The following is a 16,651-nucleotide window of genomic DNA, read 5'->3' as shown; positions in this document are numbered from 1 at the left end:
GGCATATGTATGTCGCCCTTTTTAATACAGAATTAACGGTAGCAACTGACATCCATAAATTTTCCCCTTTGTGTGTTTCACTTCTAAATGCCATTCATAGAACTGGACGCTTTATTGTTTCAGAATACCATTTATCCAACGTTTATTCAAGGCCCAACATTTATACAGGGCCCCGTATATATTAACAGTAATTATCAACCTGTGCTGACACCTGAATCAGATGAATTATAGTCAGCAAAGTAAAACCGGGACATATCTGCTTTGTTGCCAGTTGTTTTTGTATCATTTGAATCATCCAACACTGAATAGAATACATGTACTAGGTGCGGACAGCTTGACACTGACATTCAGCTGACCCAAACACTGAATAAAATACTAGGTGCGGACAGCTTGACACTGACATTCAGCTGACCCAAACACTGAATAGAATACTAGGTGCGGACAGCTTGACACTGACATTCAGCTGACCCAAACACTGAATAGAATACTAGGTGCGGACAGCTTGACACTGACATTCAGCTGACCCAAACACTGAATAGAATACTAGGTGCGGACAGCTTGACACTGACATTCAGCTGACCCAAACGCTGAATAGAATACTAGGTTCGGACAGCTTGACACGGACATTCAGCTGACCCAAACGCTGAATAGAATACTAGGTTCGGACAGCATGACACTGACATTCAGCTGACCCAAACGCTGAATAGAATACTAGGTTCGGACAGCTTGACACTGACATTCAGCTGACCCAAACGCTGAATGGTTTGAATACAATCATGTCCAAACTCCCAGTAATACTAATAGCTTGGTTAGGGGCTGCACAAGGATGCACCTATACTACCCAAACCTTGATAGGGATATCATCAGTGTCAAGGTCAGACCCAAACGTGACTGACAAGTTGGTTCTCATAAAGGCATTATTCGATATTGTCAACTTGAATAATTGTAAATTCCTTGTTAGTTAAACTAACATAAGTAGAAATAATGTTGCTTTACGCTGCATCAGCAATTTTCCAGCTATTCGTGGTGAAATTAACATACGTACTGACAATTTTAACTGCCATGAGAACACAATTTTATAGGATAATATTGATCAGTAGTATCGCTACCAAAGACTGAAAGTCTATTTGTAGCATCAAGAATGGGAAATCTGGTTATAGGCTCAAAAAAGAAAGAATGTATAATTAATGAATTATATCGTAGAATATATAATTAAAATGTTTACTTATTTTTCACATGACCTTAGCCCATTGGAGACTTAATCTTTTTAGAGCATGTCTATTATTCTACTACAAAAAATCCATATTCTGATTGGTCAGATACCAGCTGTATTACATCTTTTTCTGTGATTGTCTGTGCTGGTGACCACATCATGGAGGAAGAAAATTACTTTACTAAACATGCCCAAAATACTTACTTCCAAAACTTGGTAAGTAATTGTGTGGAAAGATTTATTTTCAATAAAACATAGCAAAGAATGGCATGTTAAAAGTAGATAGGGCAATTTATTTCACACATATAATGGAATGGGGAATTGAACCCGGTTCTACGGCGTGACAAGCGAACGCTTTAAAGTTTAACCACTAGGCTACCCCACTGCCCCTCCTGAAGAGCAATGAACTGTGTTGATTTGAGAATTCATTTGGTACTACAATATCATGTATTGTGACACTGATTCTATTGAATCTGTGTGTACTTTAGAAAGGAGGTGAAGTGTACTTTACAAAGAAGAACATAGGACAACATGGTTGATTTATAGCCTCATACAATAAGATTTGAGCATTATGATAAAACATTTGGTTTGCTAATAAAAAACATATCTTAATTTTGAATATTTATTGGTAGAACCACCTTCCACATTAAACCTGCAATATAACAGGCTGTAAGTCTGGACTGGACTGACTGAGAGTCTGACTGGACAATCCAGTGATTGATTTTTACATGATCTTTGTAAAATGGGTCATGGCGGCTTCGCTACAGAACATCCATCCACCTTGCCTCTTACAATCAGCATTGATTTTGTGTTTTACATTGCTAATGAGCTACTCATAACATCCAGGGGTTGCCCCTTAAACAGCATACGCTTAATTATTGTCCAAAAGTTTAATCAGCTTAGTATTATCTTCTGTGTTTAAAGCACCACTCAAAAACATTTAAAGAACACTGAATTTTTTCATATACATATAGTTCTTCTGTCACAGGGCGGTGGCACCGCCCAGTGGTTAAAGCGTTCGCTCGTCACGCTGAAGACCTGGGTTCGATTCCCCACATGGGTACAATGTGTGAAGCCCATTTCTGGTGTCCCGCGCCGTGATATTGCTGGAATATTGCTAAAAGCGGCATGAAACTAAACACACTCACTCACTCTTCTGTCACCTCATGACTTTCACATGACACAATCATGTATTCCTGAAGACAGATTAACTATTGTACAAAAATTGGGTGCTTTCAAACTTTTGTTACGATGTACAAATGTACAAATTGTCAATGTCATACCAGTAAACAATAAAAATAATCATTGTTTACGGGATCATGTATAATCTGCAGCACAAATATATAATCTGTGATAAACTGCAACAGGCCTTGAAACCTTGTCTGTTATCAAACTTGTTATCACTGCAATGCCTCATCAATATGATTATACTCAGCTTCTTAAATTCCTACAAAATAGAAACAAACGTAGATAGCTCAATAGTTGCATTTAAATATAAACCTGACAATGGCAAGCATGGAAATAACCAGGATAAGACATCTCAGGTCAAAGCTTCAAAGGTCACATTAAATACTGTGTATCTATTCTTGTACTTCAGGTCTCTATCTCAGCACCTGTGAACATGTATCTGGGACTGATTAACAAACGACCTTGACCCACACAGGGTAACCCTCACATTCACCAAGGTCATCTTGATCTCACTCATTTCTAACAATTATGAAGAAGGGCATCTTTAAGAGGCATTTAGAAGCTTGTATGATGAAGAGAAAAAATTTTATGGATAGACAAAGTATCGGAACAGATCCTAATACCGGCATTTGCTTGATAACGGTGTTAGGATCCGCACCAATATGTCGCATCTTCTGCAATAAAGAAGATGTCTATCCATAAAAAGTGTCCTCTTCAATGAAGAAATGACTGTTGAAAATAACAATCCCATACAGTGCCAGTTATTTTTTTTTAGAAACTAAGAAATACTGTTGTATTAAAAGATTAAGAAAAAGTAAAATTGGAAGCCAGGAAGTCATCAGCGAGGAATGGAGTGAGCTTGGTTTTAAGCTGCTTTGAATAAAGGCAAGAACTTATGGATGGCAACTTCTTCATGTTTCGGAGTATATTCTTACTTCTAGTTCTACAGCCCAGGGAATATACCTGCCTCAAACTTGGGAAACTTTTAATTTAATTATTACTGCTGGCTTCCATGTCATTGTGCTTATCACCTACAGGACTAGTCTGTTATACAGACCCTGAAGCAAATATATCCAAGAAAGCCCACACAAGTCTAGAAGATGTGGCAAGGCATTCTCTTCCCACAGAGGTTACTTGTCATATCTTCCTACGAACCTCTGTTCTAATACGGCCATATTTTCCGGTTCTGGTAAAATCCCCTAGCAGCAAAAAGTCGCAACATGAATTATCTCCCTTCTTTCTATCCAATCAGAACACGTGTTACATTGACTTAGATCCAACTTGACTAATACAAGCAAATGTGGGGCCACAAATTTCCCTCCTCTGCTGGGGACTCGTGTTGGTGTGACACACAAGACATTTAATGGCTAGAGTGTCTGTTGTCAACGAGGGCGATGGAGATCCGCCAATGATCCGCCGTTACATGACTGAGTTATGTCTAGAAGAAACGTTTGCGCATCGCGCAGGGGAAGAGGTCTTAGTTTTCCCGAAGCACACGGAAATTGCCGAGGCCTTGCGAATGATCACTTTTGAAACAACATCGCTGATTGCACAACCAAATCTGATTGCAACCAATCACGAATCCTGAACACTCGCACCATGAAAGGGACGTATTAGAACAGAGGTTTGTAGGAAGATAACAAGTAACCTCTGTGGGAAGAGAATGGTGGCAAGGCTGAAAATGAAGAAAGTCTCAGGGCTCGTTTTCATTATATTTTATTTTTTATATTATGAACTTTTTTTCTGTTATATATGTTTATTTTAGAGACTAGTTGTTAGTCTTCTACAGGACTAATTCCTGCCTTCTCTTTGTTATGTAGCTGGAATATACATGTACTATTCACACTTTGCTAAGGATCAAATCATAGATTCAACAGAAAGCTATAATGTGGGGTCTAATTTGGTTTACATATCTAAACTTATTGTAAGCATGGATTTTAGGTTTCAGTATGTCACTGCATGTTGTGGATCCCATACCTGCTATTGACAGGTGTTGTGTACTTGTCAATGTCTCGTTCCATGATTTGCAAAGTGGTTGATTGGTGCCATGAAAACCATTTTTATGGTTACTCATGTATTAAGTGCATAAGGTTAGATTAAATTGGTTGTTTGCCTAATGAAGGGTTACTGTATTACTATTTATCCAGTTTTAAATGGATACAATTTCAAATTGTAAATCTATGTTTATGCAAAGTGTGAGTAGTATATTTCAGAGAGTGGCGTTAAACATGAAACAAGCAAGTAAAACAAACAAAACAACGTCTCCTAAAAAATGGATGATAATGACATAAATAATGTACTCTGGCCTCGATGTACCAGATCTAAATACCAGTTTGTCGCTAAATTCTTTTTAAAAATATTAACAGAGTAGAAAGATGCAGGGTTTAGCTGTGTATGTGATATATACATGCTGTTTCATTTCGTTGATGTATGTAGCCTTGAAATATATTGGGGTTTTCACCATTATGGTAATTCATTTTACAGAAAATACATTGAAAAGCTTCAGGTAAACAAACAAGAATAACAAATGTGGTAAATATATATGTGAAGTTTGTGATATAATGTTCTGCTAACAAATGTGGTAAATATATATGTGAAGTTTGTGATATAATGTTCTGATTTAGTTATTCCTACCAAGAGAAACGACATTTTCACCCTGGCTGTGCCACTCAAGAAACTGACCCCTGTGGTCCCAGGTCCATGCGATGAAGCCATTATTTACACAAGTAATGTCAAAAGTTGGATTTAATACATATTTTTACGTAACACATAAACTAGTTATTTCACATAATGTTGTTATAAAGACTGTTTGTTATGTCAACTTTATGACTGTACAACATCACTTATCCATGAGTTATGTAATTTTTGTTACTTTTCTAGACTTAATGACTTCAAACTGTGGGTACCTCAAGATTACAGGTGTATGTTCCTAGATCATGATTATTTTTACTCATTTAAAATCATGATACAACCAGCAAAAGTCTCATTTTATATTTATTTAGACTCAGAATACATCTATGTTTCAAGTCTGAAAAATTACAGTTAACCACGGTTCAACCTAGACTAAGCTTAGTCTCTGAATATACGTAATTGTCATGATAACAAATAAACCCATTTAAATTGAAAAGGAGCCCCAGTGAGATGGGAGATACCTGTAGAAATCTAGACTTGCTTCATTTTGCGCCTTAGCACTGCATGGAGGGCTAGGCAGAAGGGAACATAATGCGGTTCAGGGACTGTGAGACGGACTAGATTGAACCTGATTGTGTCTGGTACAAACCGGATTTTCATGTCATTATGCACTTGGTGGAAGCTAAATCAAGTTCCTTAAATTGAGCCCAGTAACAAGTTGTGTTCTGATTTGCATAAATATGCATAACAGAGCCATTACTACCATCAAAAATAGATGGCGACATTTACACATTTCATTTCAATCATTTTCACAACATCCACTGTAAATGAGTGAAAAATCAGAGGCATATTTTTTACATGTCACTGGTGTGTTCTGAATGCAGTTCCGAATGCATGCAGGGCTCTCTGAATCTGCTAAAACAATAACCTTTTGATATGTTGCATGTCATATTTTTTAGGAATTGTACCTGAGTGACGGTTTGAGTAAATGTAAGATTGGGGCTATAAATGCCTTTCATAATTTCAATTTGGGAGACTGACACAGTCTACATTGATGCATGAGCGAAGCCGATTAGCTGCTCGACTTGATATATTGCAGCCTTTTGCAATATTCCATCACTAACACAGATATTACTTGTCTCTCTGAATAAAACAGATGAAGATTGTCAACGAGACCGAACACATCCTTGATCTGACCTGTGTTCCGAGACATTAATAGGTTCTGCATGAATTGTTTAGGTATTGCATCAGATTCTCACAAAGAGTGCAGCATCCAGGGTGTTTTAGCCTACATGTAGAACAAAGCATACCTGCTCAACTTGAGCTGGTGGGATATCTTGCAACAAAATATTCAACATGTTTATTGTCTAAAATAGGTTATGAAAATGTACTTTTATAATTTCTGAAACTCACACAAACAATTTTGGAACTACTGTTTTAGTGCTTGAAACACTTGACAATGGAACATATCTCAGAGTATCTTAGAAGTTATTAGAACCCGAAACATGTTTAATTCTTAGAAAACTCACTTCACTTACTAAAAAGTCATGACTGAATATTTCTTGAAGATTCTGGGAAGTTTATGTTTATGATATATTGGTCATCACTTTAAAGTAGCAAGTTGCATCATTTTACATTGGATGTGTGTGTGTGTGTGTGTGTGTGTGTGTGTGTGTGTGTGTGTGTGTGTGTGTGTGTGTGTGTGTGTGTGTGTGTTTGTGTGTGTGTGTGTGAAAATTCTCTACAATACCCAGCCCTGTTGGTAATGAACCAATTATCAATTGTGTGTGTGTGTGTGTGTGTGTGTGATATAGTCATGACTGCAAATGACCTTGTCTTTTCATGAAGTTTTGTTTAAAGTATGAGTGAGCATGATGAGTGAGTGAGTTTAAAAATACCCCAGTAATACATGGGCTTCACATATTGTAGCCATGTATGGAGTCAAAGCCTGGCTTTTTGTCTGACACATGCACCCAAATTAACCCACTACCCAAAAATGTTAGGGAACAATCAACTCTCTCTGGCATGGCATTACAGATCTATACAGCAATATGACAAATTAGGTGGTGTTTAACTTTAGTTTATTAGTACCCAGGTGTCGCATGAAAACACTTTTAATTCAGGGAATAACTACTTATTCTGTTATGACGTGAATGTCTCACAGAGTTCATTAATATTTGTGTATTGTATTTAAGTTTTAGATTTGTTTCCCTGTTTTAGATAAAGGCTAAAGCTGGATAGACTAATTTTTAATAATCTGGATAGATTTCACTGGCATAAAATACAGAAAATCAACAGTTGTGGCACAGGACTCTAATTATATCTAATAGTAGTTATCAAATAAATCTTCTCACCATCTTAAATTCAATTGTTATACAAATAATTATATTTCATCATAAAAAGGCTGGAATTCTTTTTTATTATAAAGTGTTTATTATCTTTCTTTGAAAAAATTAATGCTACCTTTTGTATAATATTATGAGTTGTGAACAGGATTTGACCACGCCCCCTCCTGTCTGTCTAACCATAACCCAGGGGTCACGCTCACCTAGAGGTCTCGAGTTGACCTGATTCCACATATTGCGGTTTTCATAACTGGCACTTAATCTACATCAGTTTGTATACTGAGAAATATTCCGAAATATGAAGTACATGTTATATGACATTTATGTATTGCCCATGTCAGATAACGGAGTTGGAACTTCGGAATCAGGTCAAGCCGGCCGACTAGCTTCATATCATCGAATGATCTCGAATAGGGACGCCTCATTCACTGAAATAGATTATATTATGTCTTTCTGATATAACCCAAACTTCATCGCATGTATTTGTTTATTAAATAATGAATAATAGCTGTAAAAGTTCATATCAACAGAAGAAAATGTTTTGGGAGAATAATGTATTTGAGATAAGCCGTTACCTTGACATCCTCGAGAATGTCTGCGAGTGCTTCGCGTACGTCATCAAAGGGGCACTGGATAGAAAGACACAGAAGTTCGGGGAGATATTCTGTCACTACGGGCTGAAACCCGTTGATGCCCGTTTCGCCATGTATCTGTTTAGGGCTGCCGTATCCATCCAGCCAAGCATCAAAAGTTTTTCGGATTGAGTCAATGCCCAGCCGACGAGCGGCCGAGTCGCGGTGGCACAAGACATGAAAGAATCGGAGGGATTCTTCATCTCGCAAGCTGGTCAGCGCAACCTCATCTGCCATCCACCCACCAGTGATCCTGAACCCCTTAAACGAAGTCACAGAGTTGTTCTGTCAGTCTCAACCCGACCTTGTGACAGTGAGCGCTGTCCCGGTATCACAACTTGGTCCTGCTTCGATCAGCTGATCTTCACCAGCCGGCATCCATCCACTGGAAAACGTGACCCGGTCTCAATCGCTCCGGTGTCAGCCGATTGAACAGTGCTGCAACCCTGTGATTATCAAATCAGTGATATAATGAATAAGTTTTCGGCACTACTGCAACATATATTATTTAATTTTCCGTTATGTTCGTGCTATTTTACACGTTAACATCGCACTTCCTCTCGGCATCCAACACACAAAGTCGGTCACTGCGCACGAACTATCAGTTGACCTCTGACGTAGCGAACACACCTCCAAAATCAGCCAATCAAAGGCGAGGAAAGTGTACCAGCCGCTGCCTCTCGCACAATGCGGGGTTTATGTATGTTTTTACAAAAAAGCAGTAATGTCGCGTTGATCTTAAATTTGTTAACCCTGTAAACAGACTGCGAATACATTAAACCAGCAAATTTACTTTGTTTTACTTTTAGAAAAAAAATAATTTCTAAACATTTTTAAACACAGCCTGTGTCATGCTCAGTGCAATAACACAGTAAATATTGATATGTCAAGGATATTTATAAATTCCGAGTGCAGATGATATATATGATATCAACAAATGCAGAACATGATATATCTGTTTAATTATGCCTTATTGACACTGTGGCTTTTGGAGTGAAAAAATGAAAATAGGTTCGTAATCTTTTCTTGTGAAACCATGTTTATATATATATATTATATACTACCGAGAGAAACATGGCAATTTCATCAAGACTGTGTCACTCATGGAACTGATCACTGTGTTCCCAGGTCGACGCGATGAAGCCATTTTTTTACACAAGAAATGTCAAAAGTTTGAATTAATATATATATTTAGTATATATGATTTCTTCGCTAAATACGCAATACAACTGCATGCTCTCTCATTTCGCCAACCCGTGAAGATCCGGGTTAGAACTGATCTTCAGTAACCCATGCTTGTCGTAAGAGGCGACTAACTGGGTCGGGTGGTCAGGCTCGCTGACTTGGTTGACGCATGTCATCGTATCCCATTTGCGTAGATCGATGCTCATGCTGTTGATCATTGGATTGTCTGGTCCAGACTCTATTATTTACAAACCGCCGCCATATAGCTGGAATAATGCTGAGTGTGGCGTCAAACTAAACTCCCTCACTCACTCCTCTTCGTAAATTAGTGCATTTTTTGTACATTCATCCGTTGGGTATTTATTTATTTATTTATTTATTTTTTTATTTGTTTATTTATTTATTTTCTGTTGATTCTGTTTCTGTTTAAAGTATGTTTATTCATTTAATAACAATATAGTCATATATGATTATGGTTAGAAGCACAATATCATGAATACATCACATGGCGTCACAGCGTTTTTGATATACAGGTAACATTGCTGTGCAGTGACCCCGACCGTGTAATCTGGGACTAGACCTGCTGTAGGCACACGACCTACATAAATACAGTATGTTCAGTTAAGCACTGAATATAATAGACTCTACAATCAAGCCGGTTATATACGTATCACGTGACCTGCCCCTTGTTGCCATGTCGGGCAGAGATCATTGTCCCGCTGTTCGCCATTCAGAAACCAAGATCATGGATATATGTATGTTAAATATTAAAGAAGCAATTTACCTGTAAACACCTGTAAATCACGTTTCTAAATCTATTGCTAAGGAAAAGATTCTGCTAAATGATCTGTGACAGGAATAACTGTGTGTACTGTTTAAGATTAATTAAGACTGAACTTTTTATGATGAGTAATTTCTATATTAGCAAATATTTTAGTTAATGCAGAAATCGTGTGATCGATTAATTCAAGTACAATTTGAATTGGTAAGCAAAAGCTGGTAAGGATACAAACGAATTCAGTATCCTCGTGTGTTCGTCATTTTCAAAGAAAGTTCGAGTGAATGAGTGGGTATGGTGTTACGTCTCTTTATCAATATTCCAGCAACATCACGGCCGGGGACACCAGAAATGGGCTTCACACATTGTGGGGAATCAAACCCGGATCTTCGGCGTGACAAACCAACGCTTTAACCACTCGGCTATCCCACCGCCCCCAGTGAAACAAGAGAACACTTTAACTGCTGATCTGCTCTGTCTGTCTGTGGGTGACAGTTGTCACGAATATTCATTCCGGCACAATGACTTGGTTGTCACATATCATCGTATCCCATAGAGGTATGCTCATAATGTGAGGAACGGATCCTTATATATACATACCAGTGAAGATCCGGGTTAGAACTGATCTTCAGTAACCCATGCTTGTCGGGTGGTAAGGCTTGCTGACTTGGTTGTCACATGTCATCGTATCCCAAATGCATAGACCGAGCACTGGATTGTCTGGTCCAGACTCGATTATTTCCAGACCGCCGCCATATAGATGGAATATTGCTGATAGAGGCATTAAACAGCAAACAACATACCGGCGTCGAATAGTTTATTATTATCATTGTCTATATGTTTGCGGGAACATTGCCGAGTGCGGCATCAAATAAAATGCAACTGAAAAAACATATGTGCATACAGTGGCTGAAAGATGACCTTCAGTTTGTAATGATATATCGTACCACCTTGGCAGACAACCATTTACACTCGTGGACTGAGGTAGTTTTTGTACATTTAGATCCAAAACGGACCACAATTTGTAATATATCTACACACAGTGTATCTCTGTTCTGGAAAGATGACATTGATGAACGCTGGATCAGCTCCGCGACGTTGTGACCACGTGGGATATCGAACACGGGTCTTCTACCTGGCGAGCAAACGCTTTAACCACTAGGCTACCCTACCGCCCCTAAGCATGCGATAGGGACACGTATAATTAATCCTTGTGCTCATGCAACGAGCGTCCCGTATAAGTGGGTCGTAAAACAAACGTATTCCGCTATAAACGAAGGTGTGTGTATGTGTGAGTGTGTGTGTGTGTGTGTGTGTGTGTGTGTGTGTGTGTGTGTGTGTGTGTGTGTGTGTGTGTGTGTGTGTGTGTGTGTGTGTGTGTGTGTAAAATGTATGTACCCACCAAAGATTAATACGTCACTAGTCTGAAAAGAATCGCGGACACAAATGATTACTTTTTAATTTTTTCAATAGCCTTTTAAAGACCATTGTTCGGGATGAGGGGTCAGAAGAAGGTTCCCAGTAACCGCACCTCGATGGTATAGATCGGTGCTCATGCTTTCAGCCTCTAGGTTTCGGTGATATGGCTGCATATTGCTAAGTGTGGCAAAAACCAACATTCACCCACTTGTTTTAAAATCCCTATTGAGGTAGCCTAGAGGTTAAAGCGTTCGCCCGGCACACCGAAGGCGGGGTTCGATCCCCACATGAATATATTGTGTGAAACCCATTGTGGTGTCCCCGCCATGATATTGCTGGAATATTGCCTAAAACTAAACTAACTCACTCACTAGGTTTTGTCCTACATTTGTGAATACTGTCCTTAGAAGCATAAAATATACTTACCTATAATTCAGGGACCATAGCTCATCATCAAGAAAACGACCAAGTTTCCTCTCTCTCACAGAAACCCTAACAGTTAATCACTATCTATCTATGCGTGTGGTCATGCTTCGATGTGTCAGCTCTCTCTCTCTCTCTCTCTCTCTCTCTCTCTCTCTCTCTCTCTCTCTCTCTCGTGTACGTGCCTGTGTGTGTATTAGTGTCAGCTTACAGTATCACCGAACTGTAATCATGATATAATTCGCTCACATCGTTCGCTCACTCTGTTATAAAGGTTACGAAGAGCAAAACCTGTAATTATTCAGCCATATTGTAAAATACAAAGAAGTAATGCGGTGAATCCACTGTTCGGCATCACCTGCATGACGAAGGTCGAGGTCAAAGAACCACAAGTAACTTGAATCACTCGTCAGTCAGCTTCCTGCTTTTATGTACAGTGAGGACCGTGGTCTGGATGTCAATCTCATAAAACAAGGCTGTCTTAAAAGATACATGAAACGAACCCACTGACAAAAGAACGAAGCGCAGCTGATCCAGCGTCCATCAATGTCATCTTTCCAGAACAGAGATACACGTGTGTAGATATATTACAAATTGTGGTCCGTTTTGGATCTAAATGTACAAAAACTACCTCAGTCCACGAGTGTAGATGGTTGTCCGCTGAGCCGGTACGATATCATTACAAACTGAAGGTCATCTTTCAGCCATTGTAATTAAGCATATACAATTTATGTTTTCTTTAGTTGCATGTTGTGTGATGCCGCACTCAGCAATGTTCCCGCAAACATATAGTCAATAATAATACTATTCGACGCCGGTATCACGGAATGTTGTTTGTTATCCAGTGATCAACAGCATGAGAGGACTACTCTCAACTTGTGGTTTGGCTTTTGCTTGGCTTGTTGTTTAAAGCCACACTCAGCAATATCCCAGCTGTATGGCGGCGGTCTGTATATACATGTAGTCGAGTCTGGACCAGACAATCCAGTGCTCGGTCTATGCATTTGGGATACGATGACATGTGACAACCAAGTCAGCAAGTCTGACCACCCGACAAGCATGGGTTACTGAAGATCAATTCTAACCCGGATCTTCACGGGGATGTATATATAAGGATCCGTTCCTCACATTATGAGCATACCTCTATGGGATACGATGGCATGCATCAACCAAGTCAACAAGTCTGACCACCCGACAAGCATGGGTTACTGAAGATCAATTCTAACCCGGATCTTCACGGGTATGTATATATAAGCATCCGTTCCTCACATTATGAGCATACCTCTATGGGATACGATGGCATGCATCAACCAAGTCAACAAGTCTGACCACCCGACAAGCATGGGTTACTGAAGATCAATTCTAACCCCGATCTTCACGGGTATGTAAATATAAGGATCCGTTCCTCACATTATGAGCATACCTCTATGGGATACGATGGCATGCATCAACCAAGTCAACAAGTCTGACCACCCGACAAGCATGGGTTACTGAAGATCAATTCCAAACCGGATCTTCACGGGTATATATATATAAGGATCCGTTCCTCACATTATGAGACTACCTATATGGGATACGATGACATGCATCAACCAAGTCAACAAGTCTGACCACCCGACAAGCATGGGTTACTGAAGATCAATTCTAACCCGGATCTTCACGGGTATGTAGATATAAGGATCCGTTCCTCACATTATGAGCATACCTCTATGGGATACGATGACATGCATTAACCAAGTCATTGTGCCGGAATGAATATCCGTGACAACTGTCACCCACAGACGGACAGACAGACAGACAGACAGCAGATGAGCAGTTAAGGTGTTCTCTTGTTACACTGGGGGCGGTTGGTTTGTCACGCCGAAGATTCGGGTTTGATTCTCCACAATGTGTGAAGCCCATTTGTGGTATCTCCCTAGCCGTGATGTTGCTGGAATATTGCTAACAGCGACGTAGAAACAATACTCACTCACTCACTCTTTTCAAACCGAAGGGGTCTGGTTCGATTCCCCTCATGAATACAGTGTGTGACGTCATATCTGCATGGTATCCCCGTTCCTCCCCTCGTTACACCTCCCAGTGTTAATCGTTGAGTATTGAAAAAATAAGGTCAGTGCACTCGGAGAAACAGATACAAACACACGCGCACGCGCACGCACACACACACACAAACGCGCACGCACGCACGCGCACAGATGATAAATGAGTAAGCACGGCTAATTATATATTTCAATATGCAGAGAGCAGTTTCGGAAAAGGCAGAACCGTGGACGTTCAGAAAATACGGAAATATAACTATGTATTTACACAAGATGTCAATATTGTTTAAGATGCTTACCTGGAATAAACTGATTCGTTCGTCTATCGATGTTGTGGATTTATTTTATGTTTGGCGTCATGGTGCTATATTTCTTAACCATTATATGTATACTGATATTTAACTGATGCTATTTCCCTACACTGAACATCGTTAGGCATAGGACTCAAGCATCAGGGGTATACAGTATCACCAGCATCGGCTGCGGAGGATTTTCTGTTCCATACATGTAATGGAATGTGGGTGTATATGTGAGGGAGTGCGTGTGTTTATTTGGTAAAATTACACTGTGTGTACGTTGTCACAGATCTGTTGTCTGAGCATTTTCTGTTATTTATTATTTTGTCTCTGAGGCAGAAGAAAGCGATGGTAAGAGATCAATTTACAACCACATCACCCCTACCATATTTTAAATGTTGTAAATTTGTACAAAACAGCACATTTATTTGATTTCAGAGACAAGCTTCTGAGGTACAACTGCAGTTGTGTATTATATGAACTTTCATTCTCTACTTGTTATAGAAAATTACATAATTTAACCAAAGAATGTGGAAATATCCTTTGAGTGCTGCCTAGGCACCAGCACTGTTCATTTTTATCTATTATATCCGATTCGCTAACCTAGCATATATTCAATTAAAAATCAAAAATGATAAATTTAACTGAGCGGAAAGGGTTTCAAACGTTAAGTTTGCATGCGATTACTTTGGTTATAAGATATATGTGTTTATGCATATATTGCTGTAATGATATATTGACTAGAGTCGGGATTGGTTGTTACTGAAAATAAATACTGAAGGCAAAAAGAAACTATACACAACAACGCGATGTTACGCCGATTATTTAAAAACTATGCATTTAGAGTAGTCATCATTCCATCCAATATATACTTCCGGTCAAATAAAATGTGATTATGCTTAAAAATGAACATGCAAGAACGGGCCTTCGACGACAATGTTGATGGGGCAACGGATCTCATATTCCGAAGTGCAACTGACCTGTTTTGTGTATCTTAAACTTTTGAGACATCAGAACTTGTGCTTCAAAGCGTTTGAACCCAGTTGTGATTAAGGAATAGATTTCATGAAGTCTCCAGGGGCGGTGGCGTAGCCAAGTGGTTAAAGCGTTCGCCCGTCACGCCGAATACCCGGGTTTGATTCCCCACATTGGTACAATGTGTGAAGCCCATTTCTCGTGTAACCTGCCGTGATATTGCTGGAAAATTGCTAAAAGCGACGTAAAACCCAACGCACTGACTCACTCACTCGATAGGCCCGATGCAGACAACATGCTGATTCGGTGATCGGACGCTGTTGGTGCCATTGATGTTGTTAATGGATATGGAGAATGCTGAGATGGTGGTCACATTGCTGGGTGGACATTCTCGGTCTTCCAGTTCTGGGACTGTCAGATGTTTGGCCAGTCTTCTTGATGAGACTCATTTGTATGATGATGGTCTTCTTTGTGGCTGTTCGAATCCCCCGTCTGCAACATTCCAATGGCTCGTTGTTGCTCTTCTGCTTATAATCTAGGCATTTTGATTTGAGCCATTAACTGGCATACCGCTAACAACCTCAATCCACTGTATTTTATACTGTTGGCGCATAACATGCACGTGCGAATAAACGAAGTTGTGATGGTCCGTTCCGACCAGTCCTTGTTCTGTGTCCTGGTGCCGAGCCAAAAGAACAACAACAGCAAGTTCCACCATATTTTAACTCAGTAGCCTAGTGGTTAAAGCCTTCGATCGTCACACCGAAGATCTGGGTTCGATACTTCACATGAGTACAAAGTGGGAAGCCCATTTCTGGTGTCCCCCGCTGTGATATTGCTGGAATATTGCTAAAAGCGGCGTAACACCAAGCTCACTCACTCACTCACACAATGTTTGTGACTTGTAAGTCACAATATGTAAGTTACAAATTGTATATATGACTATGGTTATCAAATATTGGTGTCATTTATTGTACTTACCCCCAAACAGACTCCTAAATGCTGAAATCATTAGATGATGTTGGACGTCTGACTTGGGCAACTAATGTTAAAAATATTTTATTTACTTATGGTTTTGGCTATGCATGGGTCAGTCAGGATATTGGAAATGTTAAGTATTTCATGTTTCTTTTAAAAAAGACTGACTGATAATTTAAAGCAATCCTGAAATACTTCCATTGACAGTTCACACAAAACTATGTATTATTGTCAGTATAAAACCCTATTAGATCTAGAAAAATACTTGTAATTTGTTTAAATTTGAGATCTGCCCTTTCAAACTTCAGATGTGGAAATTTTAACTTAGAGATAAAGATTTGATAGATATGAAAATATTGCTTCTAATGAAAGATTTTGTTTATTTTGTAAATCAATAGGTATTAATGTTGTTGAAAATGAGTGGCATATTTTGCATTTCATTGAATGTTTTTCTGATGTTCGAGATAAATATACTGAACATCATTGAAAACGCACCACCTGTATTAGTTTGGATTTCTAAGAACATAAATGAGCAATCGGTGTACATTT

At 39.2% G+C, this 16,651-nt stretch overlaps 1 protein-coding gene across 1 annotated transcript in view; it reads right to left on the bottom strand.

Annotated features, from left to right (window-relative positions):
- LOC124263705 (sestrin-1-like) overlaps window positions 1–8,597 on the bottom strand; it is a 47,401-nt gene extending 38,804 nt beyond the window's left edge. Inside the window, exon 1 of the mRNA XM_046698369.1 lies at window positions 7,953–8,597. Within this exon, the coding sequence (XP_046554325.1) occupies window positions 7,953–8,246 (294 nt within the window). The 5' untranslated portion in view covers window positions 8,247–8,597. The remainder of the gene's footprint in view (window positions 1–7,952) is intronic.
- Window positions 8,598–16,651: the final 8,054 nt, after the last annotated feature.

The sequence above is a fragment of the Haliotis rubra genome, unplaced genomic scaffold, assembly GCF_003918875.1.
Source record: "Haliotis rubra isolate DU_JTF1 unplaced genomic scaffold, ASM391887v1 Scf896, whole genome shotgun sequence".
Taxonomy (NCBI): Eukaryota; Metazoa; Mollusca; class Gastropoda; order Lepetellida; family Haliotidae; genus Haliotis; species Haliotis rubra.
The sequence above is the reverse complement of the archived record's forward strand: the minus strand, read 5'-3'. Positions and strand labels throughout refer to the sequence as shown.